The following is a 21379-nucleotide window of genomic DNA, read 5'->3' as shown; positions in this document are numbered from 1 at the left end:
TGTCACGAAAATCTATGGTCAGGACCAAAATAAAGGAATGAGATTCAGCCCATATCGATCACTCAAGCCTGAATATTGTACTCATATTGCAAATAAGTTTTTTAGATTTTCAACACAACTTTATTTGTACTTCTTACACACAATCATGCACATCCTCAACCCTTGGTGGTGACGTGCCGTACTGCCTGACACAGCGGATGGAGCCTACGTTGGCTTGCACGCCCCCCCACTCGGTGTGGCGTCTGTACTCTCCCCTCTCCAGCAGGTACTGGCGCCCCCTGTAGTTGGGATGCTCAAAGAAAACCCAGGCGCCTTCGAACACCTTGCAGGAGTTCACCTCGCGGCTGTGCCAGCGCTCCTGGAAGGAGGGCATGTTGTCTGCCACCTCCATGCTCTGGCCCTCAAAGTTAGGCTTCTCCCACAGCTTCATTCTCCACGAGTTGCCCACCTGGAGTCAGGAAACAGAATCACAACAAGAACTAAATGTTACAGCATACATTTTTTTAGGGAGGATATGACCATCTAAATAAAAAAATTATATCTTGACCTGCCCCTTTATGGCTGAACAATAACTGCTGCACAATCAGACATGTAAAATACATTTACAGTAGGGTGGTAAGGTCTTGTTAGGAACAAGCTCTGTAAGTGTGATGCTAACCTGGGTATAATGATTACAGGTTGGTTATACTTCTCTATTCCATATGAACTCTTTCAAAGTGTCTCATATTGTCCATCCATCCACTCTACTCACATTTCTAACGATGCGACAGGACCTGACGGTGTCATTAAAGCCCATCCAGCGCTGGTAGTCAGGGTACTCTCCAGGGGTCAGCACATACTGGAAGCCCATGTAGTTGGGCCTTTCGTACACCACCCAGAATCCCCCCTCCACCCTGACTGAGTTACAGCGGCTGAGGAAGGTGTGCAGGTCGCTGGAGTCACTGTCGCACTCATAGTACCGTCCCTGGTAGTTCCGGTCCTCGTAGAAGGTGATCTGACACCAAACATCATATAATTAAGTGATCATTCCTGAGAAGCCTGTGGTAACTTGTGGCATAGACACCAGCTGGAATGCGGTTTTAACCAATCAGCATTCAGGATTAGACCCACCCGTTGTATAATACATATTATGAGTTACTGTGTAACTTCAATGACATATGCAGTTTGTATATAACTTACTATAGAGTTATACTTTATGGTAACTTTGATAACTTTGTGATAGCTTTATCAATAACTGAATGTGGTAACTTTATCAATAACTTAATGTGATAGCCTTATCAATAACTTAATGTGATAGCTTAATCAATAACTTCATGTGATTGCTTTATCAATAACTTAATGTGATAGCCTTATCAATAACTTAATGTGATAGCCTTATCAATAACTTCATGTGATAGCCTTATCAATACTTCATGTGATAGCCTTATCAATAACTTCATGTGATTGCTTTATCAATAACTTCATGTGATAGCCTTATCAATAAATTTGTGATAACTTTATGAATTACTTTCTGATTATTTTATCGATAACTTCATGTGATAGCCTTATCGATAACTTCATGTGATAGCCTTATCAATACTTCATGTGTGTCACGTCCTGGCCAGTATATAAGGTTAATTGTTTTGTAGTTTGGTCAGGGCGTGGCAGGGGGTATTTGTTTTATGTGGTTCGGGGTGGTGTGTTTGTGTAAAGGGTGTTTGATTTAGTATTTCTGGGTTTTTGGTTGATGGTCTATGTGGTTGTATTCTATGGTTAGTCTGGTGTGTGTGTTTCTATGTTTGGTTAATTGGGGTTGGGACTCTCAGTTGAAGGCAGGTGTTCTCTATCTGCCTTTGATTGAGAGTCCCATATATTAGGGTGTGTTTGTGTGTGATTTGTGGGTGATTGTTCTGTGTTTCGCCTTGTGCCTTACCAGACTGTTTTTGTTGATCGTTCGTGGTTTGTTATTTTGTACGTTCATTTTGAAGATAATTAAAAATCAAGATGAGCATTCACGTACCTGCTGCGTTTTGGTCCTCATTCACCGACAACAGCCGTGACAGAATCACCCACCACTCAAGGACCAAGCAGCAGAAGAAGGAGCAGAGGGAATTCGAGTTGGACTGGCGGGAGAAATGGACCTGGGAGGAAGTTCTGGACGGGGCCGCACCTTGGCACCAGGCTGGGGATTATCGACGCCCGCAGTGGGAAATTGAGGCAGCCAAGGCAGAGAGGCGGTGGTACGAGGCCAAGTACGCGCTGAAGGAGAAGCACGAGAGGCCCCCCAATAATTTTTTTTGGGGGGGCACACGGGTAGTTTGGCTAGGCGTAAGAAGAGCCGGAAGCCAGCTACCCGTGGTTATATGGAGGTGCGTATGGGGTGGAGAGCGCTATGTTTCGCAGAGGAGCGCACTATCTCACCCATACGCACGCACAGTCCGGTGCGCGTTATTCCAGCCCCTCGCAGGTGCCGTGCTAGAGCGGGCATCCAGCCTGGTAGGAGGATGCCTGCGCAGCGCATCTGGTCGCCGGTACGCCTCCGAGGACCAGGCTACCCAACTCCCGCTCTACGCACGGCTACCATCAGGCCCCTGCACAGCCCAGTCTGCCCTGTACGGGCACCCCGCTCGTACAGGGCTACTAGTTCCATCCAGCCAAGACGGGTTGTGCAGGAGGTAAGATCGAGACCGACTGTGCGCATCCATAGCCCTGGGTTTCCAGCTCCTGTCTCTCGTGCGGACCCGGAAGTGCGTCAACCCAGTCCGACTCGTCCTGTTCCCGCTCCCCGCACTAGCCTGGAGGTGCGTGTACATAATCTGGTAAACCCAGTACCAGCACCACGCACCAGGCTACAAGTGCGTCAACCCAGCCTCGCCAGTCAACAGTCTTCATCAGAGCTGCCCGCCAGTCAACAGTCTTCATCAGAGCTGCCCGCCAGTCAACAGTCTTCATCAGAGCTGCCCGCCAGTCAACAGTCTTCATCAGAGCTGCCCGCCAGTCAACAGTCATCGTCAGAGCTGCCCGCCAGTCAACAGTCTTCGTCAGAGCTGCCCGCCAGTCAACAGTCATCGTCAGAGCTGCCCGCCAGTCAACAGTCATCGTCAGAGCTGCCCGCCAGTCAACAGTCATCGTCAGAGCTGCCCGCCAGTCAACAGTCATCGTCAGAGCTGCCCGCCAGTCAACAGTCATCGTCAGAGCTGCCCGCCAGTCAACAGTCATCGTCAGAGCTGCCCGCCAGTGCTGAACTGCCGGAGTGGCCAGACTGCCCCGAACTGCCGGAGTGGCCAGACTGCCCCGAACTGCCGGAGTGGCCAGACTGCCCCGAACTGCCGGAGTGGCCAGACTGCCCCGAACTGCCGGAGTGGCCAGACTGCCCCGAATTGACAGACTGCCCCCCGAATTTCCAGACTGGCCCGACTGCCCCCCGGCGATGCCAGACTGGCCCGACTGCCCCCCGGCGATGCCAGACTGGCCCGACTGCCCCTCGGCGATGCCAGAGTGGCCCGACAGCCTGGAACGGCCGGAACCAGAGCCACCTCCAGAAATAGGTGGGTTGGGGAGGGGGGGTGTAGCACAGTGCCGTCGTTGACGGCAGCCACCCTCCCTTCCCTCCCTTTAGAAAAGGGGACTTTTTGTTGGTGTTGCTTGGGGTTATTTTTTGTTAAGGTGCTTCTGGGGTAGCACCTTTAAGGGGGGGGGGGGGTACTGTCACGTCCTGGCCAGTATATAAGGTTAATTGTTTTGTAGTTTGGTCAGGGCGTGGCAGGGGGTATTTGTTTTATGTGGTTCGGGGTGGTGTGTTTGTGTAAAGGGTGTTTGATTTAGTATTTCTGGGTTTTTGGTTGATGGTCTATGTGGTTGTATTCTATGGTTAGTCTGGTGTGTGTGTTTCTATGTTTGGTTAATTGGGGTTGGGACTCTCAGTTGAAGGCAGGTGTTGAAGGCAGGTGTTGTCTATCTGCCTTTGATTGAGAGTCCCATATATTAGGGTGTGTTTGTGTGTGTGATTTGTGGGTGATTGTTCTGTGTTTCGCCTTGTGCCTTACCAGACTGTTTTTGTTGATCGTTCGTGTTTTGTTATTTTGTACGTTCATTTTGAAGATAATTAAAAATCAAGATGAGCATTCACGTACCTGCTGCGTATTGGTCCTCATTCACCGACAACAGCCGTGACAATGTGATAGCCTTATCAATAACTTCATGTGATAGCTTTATCAATAACTTTGTGATAACTTTATCAATAACTCTGCTTACCTTTTCCATGGTTAATTACCAGTAGGCCAGGCGTGATACATTAAACATTAAACCACCAAGCTCCACCAATATTCTCTTTATATGGAGCCAGGACAATAAATGCAAGCACATGGTTACTAGCACTGTTTGAATTGTATATAATTCATTCAGCAATTCAAATCCAGACTCATCACATTGTTCAGAAGCACTGATGCCCCAATCTACAAACAAAGACAAATGGAAACCATCCAAACCATGCACTTTATACGCAACACCATGCTGACCAAAACAAGGGCACTAGAGGACATTGGTTTGATATCAAATGTTTTGGGTCAGGGCCCATCCTTTTTCATTTGTCAAAGAACCTGCAAGAGGTCTGGTCTCCACAACAGGACAACAGGTCTGGTCTCCACAACAGGACAACAGGTCTGGTCTCCACAACAGGACAACAGGTCTGGTCTCCACAACAGGACAACAGGTCTGTTCTCCACAACAGGACAACAGGTCTGTTCTCCACAACAGGACAACAGGTCTGGTCTCCACAACAGGACAACAGGTCTGTTCTCCACAACAGGACAACAGGTCTGTTCTCCACAACAGGACAACAGGTCTGTTCTCCACAACAGGACAACAGGTCTGTTCTCCACAACAGGACAACAGGTCTGTTCTCCACAACAGGACAACAGGTCTGGTCTCCACAACAGGACAACAGGTCTGGTCTCCACAACAGGACAACAGGTCTGGTCTCCACAACAGGTCAACAGGTCTGGTCTCCACAACAGGTCTGGTCTCCACAACAGGACAACAGGTCTGGTCTCGACAACAGGTCTGTTCTCCACAACAGGACAACAGGTCTGGTCTCGACAACAGGTCTGTTCTCCACAACAGGACAACAGGTTTGGTCTCCACAACAGGACAACAGGTCTGTTCCACAACAGGACAACAGGTCTGTTCGGCACAACAGGACAACAGTTCTGTTCTCCACAAAAGGACAACAGGTCTGTTCGGCACAACAGGACAACAGGTCTGTTCGGCACAACAGGACAACAGGTCTGTTCGGCACAACAGGACAACAGGTCTGTTCTCCACAACAGGACAACAGGTCTGTTCTCCACAACAGGACAACAGGTCTGGTCTCCACAACAGGACAACAGGTCTGTTCTCCACAACAGGACAACAGGTCTGTTCTCCACAACAGGACAACAGGTCTGTTCTCCACAACAGGACAACAGGTCTGTTCTCCACAACAGGACAACAGGTCTGTTCTCCACAACAGGACAACAGGTCTGGTCTCCACAACAGGACAACAGGTCTGGTCTCCACAACAGGACAACAGGTCTGGTCTCCACAACAGGTCAACAGGTCTGGTCTCCACAACAGGTCTGGTCTCCACAACAGGACAACAGGTCTGGTCTCGACAACAGGTCTGTTCTCCACAACAGGACAACAGGTCTGGTCTCGACAACAGGTCTGTTCTCCACAACAGGACAACAGGTTTGGTCTCCACAACAGGACAACAGGTCTGTTCCACAACAGGACAACAGGTCTGTTCGGCACAACAGGACAACAGTTCTGTTCTCCACAAAAGGACAACAGGTCTGTTCGGCACAACAGGACAACAGGTCTGTTCGGCACAACAGGACAACAGGTCTGTTCGGCACAACAGGACAACAGGTCTGTTCGGCACAACAGGACAACAGGTCTGTTCGGCACAACAGGACAACAGGTCTGGTCTCCACAACAGGACAACAGGTCTGGTCTCCACAACAGGACAACAGGTCTGGTCTCCACAACAGGACAACAGGTCTCACAACAGGACAACAGGTCTGGTCTCCACAACAGGACAACAGGTCTGGTCTCCACAACAGGACAACAGGTCTGGTCTCCACAACAGGACAACAGGTCTGGTCTCCACAACAGGACAACAGGTCTGTTCTGCACAACAGGACAACAGGTCTGGTCTCCACAACAGGTCTATTCATGTGCATCTTTTTTGCCACTGCTGATGGTGCTTATGATGATGTCTATAACCCTCTTAAAGGGATAGTTCACCAACACATTTCAAAATGACAAATGTTTTGTGGTACCTTGATATCAGGTTATGAACAAGGAGAAGGAGAGACTGCAGTCCATGCTTTTGGTTTGTTTACCCAGCCACTGTCACTACCTGCTTAAAAAAAAAGTCTAGCCCCAAACTAATGTGAGACAATGTAGCATACCAGATATCAGTGTTGTAGTACTCGAGAGGTCTTAAGACCACGTATTGAGTGTCTCAGTCTTGTCTTGGTGTTGGGAATACATTTGTACTCGGTCTTGACTCACCGAGACCAGCAGAGACCAGCGGAGTAAAAAACTCCTAATTATCAGCTTCCATTCAGTCAGCACATTAAACTCCTAATTATCAGCTTCCATTCAGTCAGCACATAAAACTCCTAATTATCAGCTTCCATTCAGTCAGCACATAAAACTCCTAATTATCAGCTTCCATTCAGTCAACACATAAAACTCCTAATTATCAGCTTCCATTCAGTCAGCACATAAAACTCCTAATTATCAGCTCCCATTCAGTCAGCACATAAAACTCCTAATTATCAGCTTCCATTCAGTCAGCACATAAAACTCCTAATTATCAGCTTCCATTCAGTCAGCACATAAAACTCCTAATTATCAGCTTCCATTCAGTCAGCACATAAAACTCCTAATTATCAGCTCCCATTCAGTCCAGTTCATAGTGAATGATGGCAGGTCCTACTGCCTGTAAACACACAGTCCAGTTCATAGTAAATGATGGCAGGCCATTCTGCCTGTAAACACACAGTCCAGTTCATAGTGAATGATGGCAGGGCCAACTGCCGGTAAACACACAGTCCAGTTCAAAGTGAATGATGACAGGTCCTACTGCCTGTTAACACACAGCCCAGTTCATAGTAAATGATGGCAGGCCATTCTGCCTGTAAACACACAGTCCAGTTCATAGTGAATTATGGCAGGGCCAACTGCCGGTAAACACACAGTCCAGTTCAAAGTAAATGATGGCAGGTCCTACTGCCTGTAAACACACAGTCCAGTTCAAAGTAAATGATGGCAGGTCCTACTGCCTGTAAACACACAGTCCAGTTCATAGTGAAGGATGGCAGGTCTTATCGTTCAAGTAATGATGGCAGGTCCTACTGCCTGTTAACACACAGTCCAGTTCAAAGTGAATGATGACAGGTCCTACTGCCTGTAAACACACAGTCCAGTTCATAGTGAATGATGGCAGGTCCTACTGCCTGTTAACACACAGTCCAGTTCAAAGTGAATGATGACAGGTCCTACTGCCTGTAAACACACAGTCTAGTTCAAAGTGAATGATGGCAGGTCCTACTGCCTGTAAACACACAGTCCAGTTCAAAGTGAATGATGGCAGGTCCTACTGCCTTTAAACACACAGTCTAGTTCAAAGTGAATGACGGCAGGTCCTACTGCCTGTAAACACACAGTCCGGTTCAAAGTGAATGATGGCAGGTCCTACTGCCTGTTAACACAAATTGTCAAATGATTTGAATACATGTCATTAAATGGCACTTATTACATTTGTTAGAAGTTGTTTCAAGTTGTGTGTATGCAGGGAGGGGGCATGTAACCATAGATATATTATTGCATGTAATGAGTGTGGAATGACTAACCTGTTTACAGCTTTACTCAGACTTCAAAGCTGGGGTCTTTATCTTTGTAAAGAGTGTATAACTACATCTAGAATGTAAGTATCGTCTATTATTTCCTATTCTACGTCTTTATATACTGTAAGGTTGGGATGTTTTGACTTTTACTTTCCCTAGAAACTTGATTTCAGAAATGATGTTAAATTATTGGTTGGCAGATTGTGGTGAGTTGTACAAAGGTGTGCATATCTACTAAGACATATTATGGATCATAATTTAAGGATCGAGGTACAAAGGGAAATCCAATAGAAACATTAGGATCCTGGTGGCGCAGCAGACTAAGTAGGTTACAGGGCTTGAAGATCGCAGGTTTAAATCCTTCTTTAAAAAAGCTATAGATACTTTTGTATATATAGTGTATGTGGACACCCCTTCAAATTAGTGGAATCGGCTATTTCAGCCCACCCGTTGCTGACAGGCGTATAAAATCGAGCATACAGCCATGCAATCTCCATAGACAAACATTGGCAGTAGAAGTGCCTTACTGAAGAGCTCAGTGACTTTCAACGTGGCACTGTCATAGGATGCCAGCTTTCCATCAAGTCAGTTTATCAAATCTCTGCCCTGCTAGAGCTGCTGTGGTCAACTGTAAGTGCTGTTATTGTGAAGTGGAAACGTCTGGGAGCAACAATGGCTCAGCCGCAAAGTGGTAGCTCACAGAACAGGACCGCCGAGTGCTGAAGCGCGTAGTGCGTCAAAATCGTCTGTCCTTGGTTGCAACATTCGCTACCGAGTTCAAAACTGCTTCTGGAAGCAAGCCTAAAATCACCATGCGCAATGCCAAGCGTTGGCTGGAGTGATGAAAAGCTCGCCGCAATTGGACACTGGAGCAGTGGAAAACGCGTTCTCTGGAGTGATGAATCACATTTCACCATCTGGAAGTCCGATGGACCAATCTGAGTTTGGCAGATGCCAGGAGAACGCTACCTGCCCGAATGCATAGTGCCAACTGTAAAGTTTGGTGGAGGAGGAATAATGGTCTGGGGCTGTTTTTCATGGTTCAGGCTAGACCCCTTAGTTTCAGTGAAGGGAAATCTTAGCGCTACAGCATACAATGACATTCTAGATGATTCTGTGCTTCCAACTATGTGTTAACAGTTTGGGGAAGGCCCTTTCCTGTTTCAGCATGACAATGCCCCGGGCACAAACTGAGGTCCATACAGAAATGGTTTGTCGAGTTCGGTGTGGAAGAACTTGACTGTCCTGCACAGAGCCCTGACCTTAACCCCATTAAACACCTTTGGGATGAATTGGAATGCCGACTGCGAGCCAGGCCTAATCGGCCAACATCAGTGTCCGACCTCACTAATGTTCTTGTGGTTGAATGGAAGCAAGTCCCCGCAGCAATGTTCCAACATCTAGTCGAAAGCCTTCCCAGAAGAGTGGAGGCTGTTATAGCAGCAAAGGAGGGGAACCAACTCCATATTAATGCCCATGAAATTAGATGTTCGATGAGCAGATACTTTTGGTCATGTAGTGTATGTTTGGACAATACCCTAATAAAATATAATGATGTCAGAAGATTGAAATGCCATTATCTTTAAGTTTGCCAATGATAATAATGTTACATTCTTTGAATGTTAGCTCAAACCCTAACTAGAACTTGGGACTGTGGACTGTTAGCTAATGTTCTGGGAATGTTCTCGGTTTGCTTGGCAGTTTGTTCATTGACATTTAGAATACTCAGAAGGTCGCTTATGAAATTAATTTGTCAGAAAAGTTTAGCATTGTGGTAGGATCATGGTGTCCTACCACCAAACTCATGAAACCTTGATGTTATCTTTTGCACATGTTTGTATCTCATCTCAACAGATCACAAAACCAGTTTCAGACACTTGCAAATAGTTCATTTTTTATTGGATCATGTCACACAGACTCAATAAGATCAGAGAACAACTCGATCCTACACTCAAAGGTCAAAGGTCACAGAGCCCTAGAACTCGGTGATCCTGCGGAAGGAGCCCACAGCGGCAGATGCGGCGCTCCAGTCTGTGTGGCGGGGGTACTCGCCGCGCTCCAGGAAGTACTGGCGTCCCCTGTAGTTCGGCAGCTCGTAGAAGGCCCAGGCGCCGTGGGTCACCATGCACGAGTACACCTCGCGGAACTTAAAGGCCTCGTAGACCGAGGGGCAGTCCTCAGCCCACTCCACCATCTGACCGCCGAAGTCTGGCCTCTCGTACAGCCTCAGCTTCCACACGTTGCCATGCACCTGGCAGGAACAGAGGGAGAGAAAGACAACCATTGTGAAGGGTTAGTTAGGGTTTTGATTTGTACCAAATCTACTGTAATATAATTTATTGGGTGTTTCAGAGGCTTCTGAAATTCAGTTGGATATCATAATAGCTATAGCTGCCGTACATTCATGTTAAATATAATAAACTGCATGTAAGATATTGTCTTCACTTATGTTGGTCAATAAATTATTTTTAATTTAGAACAACTCATTCAAATTTAAATGACGTTGTAGCATATCTAACGTGGATTTGTTCGTCTCTTTTCGTGTTCGAAGGGCATGAAGTATTAAAGGAAAATGCCCCTTTAAAGGTTTCTTGGCATATTTCCTCTTAAAGTGATGGGCGTGGGGGTAAAATGCTGCCAAAAATGTCTGCTTTTGTCTGCTTGTATTGTCTGCTGGATTATAGAGCAGTGTGTTATTCCCTGATGCATTCTGGGCCTGAGGTCCACTTAACCCTGTATGAAACACTATCTCAGTCCCGTTCTGTAACATAGACTTTTATACAATATTAGACAAGAGGGAGAATTAGCTTACCTCCTAGTCGAGACTATCAAACATCATATTATACAGCTTTTTTTTTTACACACTTTTCAGAGCAAATTTTAAATGCATATTGGTTTGCGTTACAAGTTTCTGCGATGAAAGAGACACATTAACTGCTGGGAACTATGGGACTAAGATTTTTTTTTGAAAGCATACAGAAGAGAGAGAGAGAGAGTATGGAGGGCGGGAGGAGATAATTAGGGATGTAGGGAGTAGAGAATTATGATATGAAATATGGATATGCAAGGAATCATCTTACGTTTTTGATGGCGCGGCAGGACTTGACGCTATCGTTGAATCCCATCCATTGCTGGTTGTCTGCGTACTCCCCTGGGCTCAGGATGTATTGGTAGCCCTTGTAGTTGGGTTTCTCATAAAGCACCCAGGCCCCGCTCTCCACCCGCGCCGAGTTGCAGCGGCTGAAGTAGCAGTGCAGGTCGGCACAGTCGGTGCTGCACTCATAGCAGCGGCCCTGGAAATTATTTTCCTCGTAGAATGTGATCTAAGGAAGGATGGGAAGCAGAGAATACTCTGCGGTGAGTTATGGATAAAAACAAATATCATATTACTACAGGATCACATATTACATGTCCGCTTTATTCACATATTCTCAAAGTCATATAAAAATGGCAAAGCCATATCTTCAAACTATTATCAAGTTCACTTTTTGTGTTTGCAGGAATATGAAGAGTCTTGGCTGCATATGAATGAATAAAAAAATAAACATATAAAAACCCAAATGCTCAGCATTTCTATTGAATAAGTATATGCATTGAAATTACTATCATCACTGATAAATACAGACCATTTTTTTTCATGCGTCACCTTACCTTCACCATTTTGCAGCACTGTATACTACTTTCTTAGCTGCCGCACCGTCAAAGTATTTATGGATAAACAAAATGTGCAGAGTGTGGAAAGCCTTTGATATCCAAATGAGGTCGATTTGCATATCAGCAAAAATGATTTGGTCATGTTTCATTTCTCTTTGTTCCAGTCTAATGACTCTGTAACAAACAATTGCTGGAACAGTGAAATGAATGTTATAAAGGCCTAAGTCACAGCATTCTGCTCAGACTATTTTATGATGATTTATTTTTCTGTTGGGGTTTACATCTTGGATATACTGAGTGGGTTTCCTATTCCACTACTCTTGTTGAGGAAAATGGACTTGATCAAGTTTCTTCTTCATCTGATATCAAAGATGATCTGCATGTTTATGTGAGATTTGTGCTTTCTTTTTTTTTAAATATCCGTAACTGTTTCTGCTGTATTGTACTACATTTTCAAATGATACAAACATTTAAATTGCTACTTGGGCTTTAAATACAGTATCTGACATTTTTCAATAATTACTTCAGTTGTGATTTTTGAAATTACAAACATGTAGCCTATTTTTAATTGATAAGCAGGGTGTTGATAAGCGGGTGTTGATATTGGCAAGATATTTGCCTCGCTACCACTCTCTGTGAACAGATACTTGATACTGATTTGAGGTCAAATCATTCCTTGGTAGAAATTGAAGTGGATGTATACTGAAAGTAACTATGGATACTCAATGAAATGTCAATGAGAGCTAAATTAACTCTAACCTTGATAATGAAAATACTGGAAAAACAACCTTTTAGCTAAGCTTAGCATATTTATCTATAATCTTGGATAATTTCTCAACCTGGTCTCAGAGCATTTTGTATCATTCTGTACGTAAATTCGAGACACTTCATTTAGTATGATATGTTAGGTTTCTTCTGGTATGTATTCATTTGTGGATGTCCATCACCAATTTCATATGATATTTTAGGAATTACAATTCCTATTATATGTTACGAATTTGCAAAATGTACAATATGTTACGAATTTACAAAACGTATGATATGTTACAGATTCTAGCTAGGTGGCTAACATTAGCTAGGTGGGGTGGGCCGTCATTGTAAATAAGAAATTGTTCTTAACTGACTTGTCTAGTTAAATACAGGTTAAATAAAAAATGTACAAATACATAAAAAATCTAGGCTAGGGGTTAGGTTTAAGGTTAGGGTTAAGTTTAGAAGTTAGGTTAAAGGGTTAAGGTTAGGGGAAGGGTTAGCTAAAAGGGTTAAGGTTAGGGGAAGGGTTAAGGTTATGGTTAGGGTTAGGGGATGGGTTAGCTAACATGCTAAGTAGTTGCAAAGTAGCTAAAAAAGTAGTAAGTACCTAAAATGCTAAAGTTGTCCATGATGAGATTTGAACTTTCATCCTTTGGGTTGCCTTAGATTTCAATCTGTTTTATGTAACCATACCAAACAAATGGTTATCATACATTTTCTATGTTAGGTCTAGTCTATGAGACCAGGTTGCATTTATATATAATTATGTAGGCCTATCATTACCTCAAGTACTGCATCCAGCTTTTCCATATTTAGTCATCAGAGCCAACCTCTTTGAATGTAAAGTAAAACCCTTAATGGCCCTCTATCAGCCATCAGTAAAGAAGTCAAGCATTCATAATTTCATAATTGGTTGCATTACTGGCATGCTTGTTAAGGCCCACCTCCAAGGAAGTATTTAGAGTAATTCATGTCGTAGAGCAGAAATTCTTGTTTAGATTCCACCTCAAAGGCTGACTTAGACTGCTAAAACATATTATGGAATTGGAGATGGATAAAGTTGTGGTGATTCCCACGTGTAGCAGAGAAATAACAACAAATAGGCCACTGATTGACAGCGGTCAGTGTAACTAGCTAGCATGCTAACCTTAGCTAGCTAATGAAAGTTATATGAGTACCATTTAAACTAAGACAAGTCAGGTGAAAATAATGATTTCAGAAACAAACTACCAGCCTACCTGTCAAGAGATGAGTCTCAGCTAAACTGTGCCTATACCAGTTGTTGACATGTTGAGGGCTGACATTTGTCTGACTCTTGCAGTTTTGATAATTCCAGTGAAACTGTCGGCTTCCAGACATCATTAATATTTATACTTGTACAAGAACATAATCAAATAGCTATATTCTTTGTTCTCTCTGTTATCATTTCAGCTAGCTAGCTATACACTGACTATACATAACATTAAGACCACCTGCTCTTTCCGTGACATAGACTGACCAGGTGAATCCAGGTAAAAGCTATGATCCGTTATTGATGTCACTTGTTAAATCCGTCATTGTAGGCCGTCATTGTAAATAAGATTTTGTTCTTAACTGACTTGCCTCGTTAAATAAAGGTAAAATAAAATAAAAATGTAATCCACCTCAATCAGTATATTGGTGTTCTAAAATACAATCATATCACACAATTTGACCATTTATAAAATCATCATGTATCTTTTTCTATGTAGACTAGCTTAAAAATAAGTGAAATCTGACAAATGATCCAATGGATTATGATAATTAGCTGGTAAAAAAAGGGAAAGTGTAAAAACATTACTTTGCCCCCCTATTTTAATTTTCTCCATGGCAAGTCGGTCAAGTGTAGGGTCGTCACTAGTTAACACAGCCACAAAGTCATAAAACAGGATTTTAAACCTAACTCTCACTTTAACCCTAACCTTAACAACACTGCTAACTTTAGCCTGACCCTAACCTTAAATTAAGACCAAAAAAGCACATTTTTGTATTGTATTGTATTGTATGATATAGCCAAGTCTGACTTTGTGTCTGTTTTTATCTAGTAGAGCCCCACATGTAGACTTGAGAAAAGCTGTTTGGCTCTCAGTCGACTCGCGGATAGGAAGAACTTTGCAGCGGAATGAAAAAAAAACATTGCCATGCTGGTGGGTGGTAACATTTAAAGAAAACCCGGCCCTGAAACGGAACGTAGGCTGAAAATAATTCGCACATAATCTCATAGGATATGATACGGAAGACTCACGGAAACGTCTGAAGTCACACATTCGGATTTGGCACTTCAAGGTCAATTATATCATACTTTGACTAAAATGATGACTGAGTGACTTACATTGTTGTGCAACATCATAGGTAAGCTGTGGCCATCATCTTTTAGCTGTAAAAAGTGGATTTCTACTAGTGTGGGCGTTTAATAATGTTAAGTAAACTGCTGGGTTGGTTTCCTTACTCTGAGTTCCCCTAGCCTCTGTCCCCCTATAGGCTGAGTCACTGCAGGATTAACTGAGCATGACCTCGTGACCCCATCTGCTCCCAGGACTGTTGACATTCGCCTCTCAAAACAGTTGTCATGGTGACAGACACATTCTCACCCCCCCATAAAATGTGTATGTTAAATACATTACACAATCATTAAGATATATCTTCACTGCCTAAAAAAATGAAATAAAAAATGAATGCACCATATATTTGATACTCCAAACCAATTATAATGATGGTCAAATGTGTTGTTCTTTTGTAAAACACAATCCAATACGTGTAAAAAGTGTTTGTAAATACTCTTGGTAAACTATGATAAAAACAGCTACATGTTTTAAATACCTATGATCACGTGATAATTCTAATACAGTATTCGTGCCCACTGTCTCTCTGCTTGTGCCAGCCAAGGGCACAGCTGCACAAAAACAACAGCAAGAAGCATCCTGCTTATTCATCAGGATGGGGAATTTGAATAACAAAAAGCCATTTGAAATGGTATAAGGTATAAAAGCTTGAGTGAACATGGCCTATTGGACAACATCCCAGAGCCGCAGCAAACAAACACCATGGCCAAGGTACAGTGCTGTATAGCTGGATTTTCTGCCTGATACAATGGCAATTTACTTTATTTTATTTCTTTATTTTAGAATTGTTAAGTTACAGTTTTGACGTTAAAAGCTCTTTTTACTTGACTGTTTTTATGTTCAGTAACGTTCAGTTACATTTCAACAGCTGTTCTTCATGGCTGAGATTGTGTGGGCCTCATTCCTACATTTAACCATTTCATTGTTGATTTACTCAATTAATTACCAGTTGTTCTTCTTACAGATCAAATTGTTTACATTTCAATATTTAATTATTTAGTTGATTAAAAATTACTTTTGATTTGAGGCGTATCCATCTCCTCTCTGTGTTATGATTGATGTCTTTCCTTGGTTGCTCCAGATCATCTTCTACGAGGACAGGAACTTCCAGGGTCGTTCCTATGAGACCAGCTCAGACTGCCCTGAGTTGACCCCCTACCTGAGCAGGTGCAACTCCTGCAGGGTGGAGAGCGGCTGCTTCATGGTGTACGACCGCTCCAACTTCCAGGGAAACCAGTACTTTGTGAGGAGAGGAGAGTATGGTGACTACCAGCGTATGGGCATGTCTGACTCCGTTCACTCTTGCCGTATGATCCCCATGGTAAGATGGCTCTATTAGAAAACAAGTTATATATGATGCATTTATAGTGTCATATGTATAATATATATAGCTTAATACAATGCATAAAAAAATGTAAGTATTTGATTGTAAACTGATCAGATTCCTATTTAATTACTTTGATCATGTTCTTACTTTAAATATGTGTCCTTATAAACTTTACAGCACAAAGGACAGTTCAGGATGAGGATCTATGAGAGGGAGAACTTCGGAGGCCAGATGCACGAGGTGATGGACGACTGTGACTCCATCCAGGAGCGTTACCGCATGTCCGACTGCCAGTCCAGCAACGTGATGGAGGGCCACTGGCTCATGTACGAGCAGCCCCAATTCAGAGGCAGGCAGATGTACGTGAGGCCTGGAGAGTACAGGAACCTCAGAGAGATGGGAAACAGCTCCGTGAACAGATACAGCTCCATGAGACGTATCCTGGATTCCTGCGAGAGCCAGCATCATTGAAGTCTGAGATTCTTATTGTTCTGACATTCAAAATAAATATTGTATAATTGAAATGCATGTTTCATTGTCTATGTATTACCTACCTAAACTTTACTGATCATTCTAGTACAAGTGAATGATATTTTGTCTCCAGTGCCTTTAGAAAGTATTCATACCCCTTAACTTATTCCACACTTTGTTGTGTCACAAGCTGAATAATAAAACATTTAAAAAGTGAATACATGTTTTTAGATATTTTTGCACATTTATTGCAATTTAAATACAGAAATATCCCATTTATATAAGTATTCAATACTTTGTATAAACACATTTGGCAGCGATTACAGCTATGTGTCCTTCTGGGTAAGTCTAAGAGCTTTCCACAAGTGGATTGTGCAACATTTGCCCATTATTCTTTTCAAAATTCTTCAAGCTCTGTCAAATTGGTTGTTGATTATTGCTAGACAACCATTTTCAGGTCTTGATATAGATTTGCAAGTAGATTTAAGTCAAAACTGTAACTCGACCACTCAGGAACATTCATTGTCTTCTTGGTAAGCAACTCCAGTGTAGATTTGGCCTTGTGTTTGAGATTATTGTCCTGCTGAAATGGGAATTAATCTCCCATTGTCTCGTGGAAAGTAGACTGAACCAGGTTTTCCTCTAGGATTTTGACTGTGCTTAGCTCCATTCTGTTTCTTTTTTATCCTGAAAAACTCTCCAGTCCTTCAACGATGACAAGCATACCCATAACATGATGCAGCGACCACTATGCTTGAAAATATGGAGAGTGGTACTCAGTAATGTGTTGTATTGGATTTGCCCCAAACATAACACTTTGTATTCAGGATATAAAGTTAATTGTGTATTACTTTAGTGCTTTGTTGCAAACAGGATGCATGTTTTGGTATATTTTTTATTCTGTAAAGGCTTCCTTCTTTTCACTCTGTTAATTAGTTAGTATTGTGGAGTAAGTATTGTGTTGTTAATCCATCCTCAGTTTTCTCCTATCACAGCCATGAAACTCTGTAACTGTTTTAAAGTCACCATTGGCCTCATGGTGAAATCCTTGAGCGGTTTCCTTCCTCTCCTACAAGGTACAGAGATGAGGTAGTCATTGAAAAATCATGTTAAACACTATTATTGCACACAGAGTGAGTCCATGCAACTTATTGTGTGACTTGTTAAGCCACATTTTACTCCTGAACTTATTGAGGCTTGTCATAACAAAGGGGTTGAATACTTATTGACTCAAGACATTTCAACATTTCATGTTTAATAAATCTGTAACAATTTAGAAAAACATAATTCCACTTTGACATTATGGGGTATTGTGTGTAGGCCAGTGACCAAAATATCTATATTTAATCCATTTTAAATTCAATCTGTAACAGGACAAAATGTGGAAACGTGAAGGGTGTGAATACTTTCTGAAGGCACTATATTTCCTTTAGTGTCAATTAATGAAAAAATGCTTTTGGTTTAGGAGACTTATGTTATATTGAATAGTCCTAAAATATACACCATGTTCAGTTCTGAAACAACTAATATTGCATATACTGTATATGTTTATATCAGAGCCAACTTAGGTGCACACTACCACCTTACCACCCCGATACAGATTCAAACACAGCTCTGATGATTATAACCATGTTTACATCTAGACATTATTCTGAAGCCCACCAGGCACCAGAATAATGGATAGTCCATATGAATGACAGAAACTCATATACGGTATGTGTCTGTGATATCATCTTGAGTTGAACTTAGGTAATGCAAGTGAGTAAATTGATCTAAAAAGGAACATTTGTAAATAAAAAAGGGACATTGTACAGACAACTTCATTATGTACAGGGCCACAACATGCACTTGCAGTGTTGCTCTATGTTTTGGTGATTGTGGGTAATTTGGCTCATTGTGAATTTCGTAAATCTTGGGTTATTGAACTTAATACCCTTCGTTCTTACAGTGGTAAATGGTCAGTAATTCTAATAACCGGCAAAGTCAGCCCTTCCAACGTGGAATTGGCTGGTCAAACTACTGAATGTACCATTTGAGGGGTAGAGTATGCAACCTACTGTAAAAAATAACTAACAAAATATAATTTGGCTGACATGTTGTCTAAGCCTTTAACTTATTTTGAATTTACTTGATTATTATGAGTTACACAAACAAATAAATCTAAGTTGAAACTTTGTTGAATTTAATAAATCAGGCTAGCCTACCATTTTTCCTAGGATAGCTACTGCAGCAAGAGAGTGAAGGAGAGGTTGCTAACTAAGTGTATGTAACTTTTGCTAGCCAGCTAACTAACTTTGGTACCTGGGGTGAAACAATGAAGCTCTTTTAGTTAGGTAGCTCCTGCAGCGCTCTTTGCTACTTAACATAACGCCAAAACTCATAGAACTCCAAAACTGGTAAGGTAGCTTCAATAATGTTGATATTTGTGATCTGTCCCCTTTCCAAACGTATTGCATAATATTTACTGAACTTATTTATGGATTCAACTTCAATTCTTTGTCATTGAATCTAATTACAGATTATCTCAACATTTTGAATGCCGGTGACACCATGTCCCTTTGTCAAATGATGCATGTCTGATTAAAATGAAAGAGTGATCTTTGTAAAGGAGTGGTTTACCATGTACAGTACATGTTTACAGGTTAGTGGTTTACCATGTACAGTACATGTTTACAGGTTAGTGCTGTAGCCTTCTAAAACTATAACCAGCACCATTCACTTAGAAAGTGGATTACATCACAATCTGTCAAATGTAAACACAACTGCAGACACCTTATCATTTTTGGAGGCGTGTTCTTGACACAACAGCATTACAGTAGCTAGTAAAAGAGTTTAGGAGTGTCTGTTAACAATCTGTAAATAACTTTGGCTGGCTGGCTAACTAACTTTGCTGATCTGCAGGCCAAAACAGTTCACTTATTCACAGCTAGTTAGCTATCTCACCGTTCTTTGCTATCAAATGTAATGTTACCCCCAAAACTGAAAAGGTGTCTTCTCTAATGCTTCCATTTTCCTCTTTGTGACATGTCCACTTTCCAAGCCTATTAGCTCATGGCAGACACCAGACCTTACGCACTTGTCTTACTAATTGGTTCCTTTTGATTGATGAGATGGTTGTTGTGCTCTGTTTTAAAGAACTAGGACACATCAGGAATAATTACAAATTTAACACTTTATTAAGTTAAACTACAAAGTTGTGATTTTAACAGGAATCAGTGATACGTCTAACAGACATGAATCTATTCATGGAGCTGTTTCCCATCTCTCTGAGGTTCCTGTACTCTCCAGGCCTCACGTACATCTGCCTGCCTCTGAAGTGGGGCTGCTCGTACATGAGCCAGTGGCCCTCCATCACGTTGCAGGACTGGCAGTCGGACATACGGTAACGATCCTGGATGGAGTCACAGTCGTCCATCAGCTCGTGCATCTGGCCTCCGAAGTTCTCCCTCTCGTACATCCTCATTCTGAACTGGCCCCTATACTGTTGATAAAAGCAACAGGTCAGACAGATATGGAACTACTGGAGATCCAACCGCTGGGCTCATACATTTAAATGTCAAATCTTGTTGATGACACGAGTTCACGACCCTTGCTGTTGAAACTATCTGCATCAGCTAAGAAGCAGCTACACACTCCATTACTTACACTGGGGATGTTACGACAGGACCTGATGCAGTCGCTCATGGTCATACCCATCAGACGCTGGTTGTCGGGGTACTCTCCTCTCCTAACCATCATCTGGTGACCCATGAAGTTGGGGCGCTCATAGACCATGAAGCAGCCGCTCTCCACCCTGCAGGAGTTGCACCTGCTCAGGTAGGAGGTCACCTCAGCACAGTCGTTGCTGGTCTCATAGGAACGACCCTGGAAGTTCTTGTCCTCGTAGAAGATGATCTACACAGACAATCACACAGTTAGTGCTCGATATGTTGAAATTAGTGCACTAATGCTCATTTGATTAGCAATGCCTTGTGTTTCCGATCCGACAGTCTTCTTTGGATGCAGGGCTGCTTGGATAGACCCAGAGAGATAGGCATGGAGGAAGACTTGCAGTGGCACTTACCTTGCCCATGGTCATGGTGATGGTGATCCAATCTCTTATCCAATTTCAGATGGAATGCTGGACCATCAACCTCATGTCCCTTTTATACCTTGGACTGCATTCACATCTCCATATTTATTGTTCTGGAACTCCATGAGTCATCATTCTATATTGTTGTGCAAGCCAGTCCTATAGTGCCACGTAGTGAATGCCACTTTTCTAACTATGTCACGGGGGGTAAAATAGAGGATCATGTTTGTTTCCAGCTAACCCTAGCTACCCTAATACTAGCTGAATTAGTATATCAGTATTTTATCAAATATTCCAGATAAATTGAGATGGAACTGAGATGGAATTCAATGTATATTGTAGCATTATTTTATTGTGAGGTATTATTTGGTTGGATATTTTTTTTTATGGCACTATGTACACTACCGGTCAAAAGTTTTAGAACACGTACTCATTCAAGGGTTTTTCTTTATTTTTACTATTTTCTACATTGTAGAATAATAGTGAAGACATCAGAACTATGAAATAACACATGGAATAATGTAGTAACCAAAAAAGTGTTAAACAAATCAAAATATATTTTATATTTGAGATTCTTCAAATAGCAACCTTATGTATTGATGACAGCTTTGCACACTCTTAGCATTCTCTCAACCAGCTTCATCTGGAATGCTTTTACAACAATCTTGAAAGAGTTCCAACATACCCTGAGCACTTGTTGGCTGCTTTCCCTTCACTCTGCGGTCAGACTCATCCCAAACCATCTCAATTTGGTTGAGGGCGGGGGATTGCGGAGGCCAGGTCATCTGATGCAGCACTCCATTACTCTCCTTCTGAGTAAAATAGCCCTTATACAGCCTGGAGGTGTGGTGGGTCATTGTCCTGTTGA

At 42.5% G+C, this 21379-nt stretch overlaps 4 protein-coding genes across 4 annotated transcripts; 1 reads left to right on the top strand and 3 right to left on the bottom strand.

Moving 5' to 3' along the window:
* Positions 1-54: 54 nt before the first annotated feature.
* On the bottom strand, positions 55-4271 carry LOC106596684 (gamma-crystallin S-1). The gene is made up of 3 exons (XM_045696817.1): positions 4234-4271; positions 752-994; positions 55-448 (listed from the first exon to the last, which is right to left on the bottom strand). Exons 1-3 carry the CDS (start codon positions 4240-4242, stop codon positions 134-136), a joined length of 567 nt encoding a protein of 188 aa, XP_045552773.1. The 5' UTR covers positions 4243-4271; the 3' UTR covers positions 55-133.
* A 5485-nt stretch (positions 4272-9756) lies between these two features.
* LOC123727895 (gamma-crystallin M2-like) lies at positions 9757-11571 on the bottom strand. The gene is made up of 3 exons (XM_045698147.1): positions 11526-11571; positions 10955-11197; positions 9757-10125 (listed from the first exon to the last, which is right to left on the bottom strand). The coding sequence occupies exons 1-3, from the start codon at positions 11532-11534 to the stop codon at positions 9850-9852; spliced, it is 528 nt and encodes a 175-aa protein (XP_045554103.1). The 5' UTR covers positions 11535-11571; the 3' UTR covers positions 9757-9849.
* A 3564-nt stretch (positions 11572-15135) lies between these two features.
* On the top strand, positions 15136-16492 carry LOC123727894 (gamma-crystallin M3-like). The gene is made up of 3 exons (XM_045698146.1): positions 15136-15352; positions 15723-15962; positions 16146-16492. The coding sequence occupies exons 1-3, from the start codon at positions 15344-15346 to the stop codon at positions 16437-16439; spliced, it is 543 nt and encodes a 180-aa protein (XP_045554102.1). The 5' UTR covers positions 15136-15343; the 3' UTR covers positions 16440-16492.
* A 3101-nt stretch (positions 16493-19593) lies between these two features.
* Positions 19594-20602, bottom strand: LOC106575865 (gamma-crystallin M3-like). Its single transcript, XM_014152566.2, has 3 exons — positions 20503-20602; positions 20085-20333; positions 19594-19920 (listed from the first exon to the last, which is right to left on the bottom strand). Exons 1-3 carry the CDS (start codon positions 20515-20517, stop codon positions 19642-19644), a joined length of 543 nt encoding a protein of 180 aa, XP_014008041.1. The 5' UTR covers positions 20518-20602; the 3' UTR covers positions 19594-19641.
* Positions 20603-21379: the final 777 nt, after the last annotated feature.

This window comes from Salmo salar, chromosome ssa16 (assembly GCF_905237065.1).
Source record: "Salmo salar chromosome ssa16, Ssal_v3.1, whole genome shotgun sequence".
Taxonomy (NCBI): Eukaryota; Metazoa; Chordata; class Actinopteri; order Salmoniformes; family Salmonidae; genus Salmo; species Salmo salar.
The sequence above is the reverse complement of the archived record's forward strand: the minus strand, read 5'-3'. Positions and strand labels throughout refer to the sequence as shown.

Coding starts and splice junctions, on each gene's coding strand:
- LOC106596684 (XM_045696817.1), bottom strand. Junction 449..751: donor CCTGTCGCATCGTTAGAAAT/GTGAGTAGAGTG, acceptor TCCTGACTCCAG/GTGGGCAACTCGTGGAGAAT.
- LOC123727895 (XM_045698147.1), bottom strand. Junction 10,126..10,954: donor CCTGCCGCGCCATCAAAAAC/GTAAGATGATTC, acceptor TGTTCCTGCCAG/GTGCATGGCAACGTGTGGAA.
- LOC123727894 (XM_045698146.1), top strand. Junction 15,963..16,145: donor CTTGCCGTATGATCCCCATG/GTAAGATGGCTC, acceptor TAAACTTTACAG/CACAAAGGACAGTTCAGGAT.
- LOC106575865 (XM_014152566.2), bottom strand. Junction 19,921..20,084: donor CCTGTCGTAACATCCCCAGT/GTAAGTAATGGA, acceptor TTTTATCAACAG/TATAGGGGCCAGTTCAGAAT.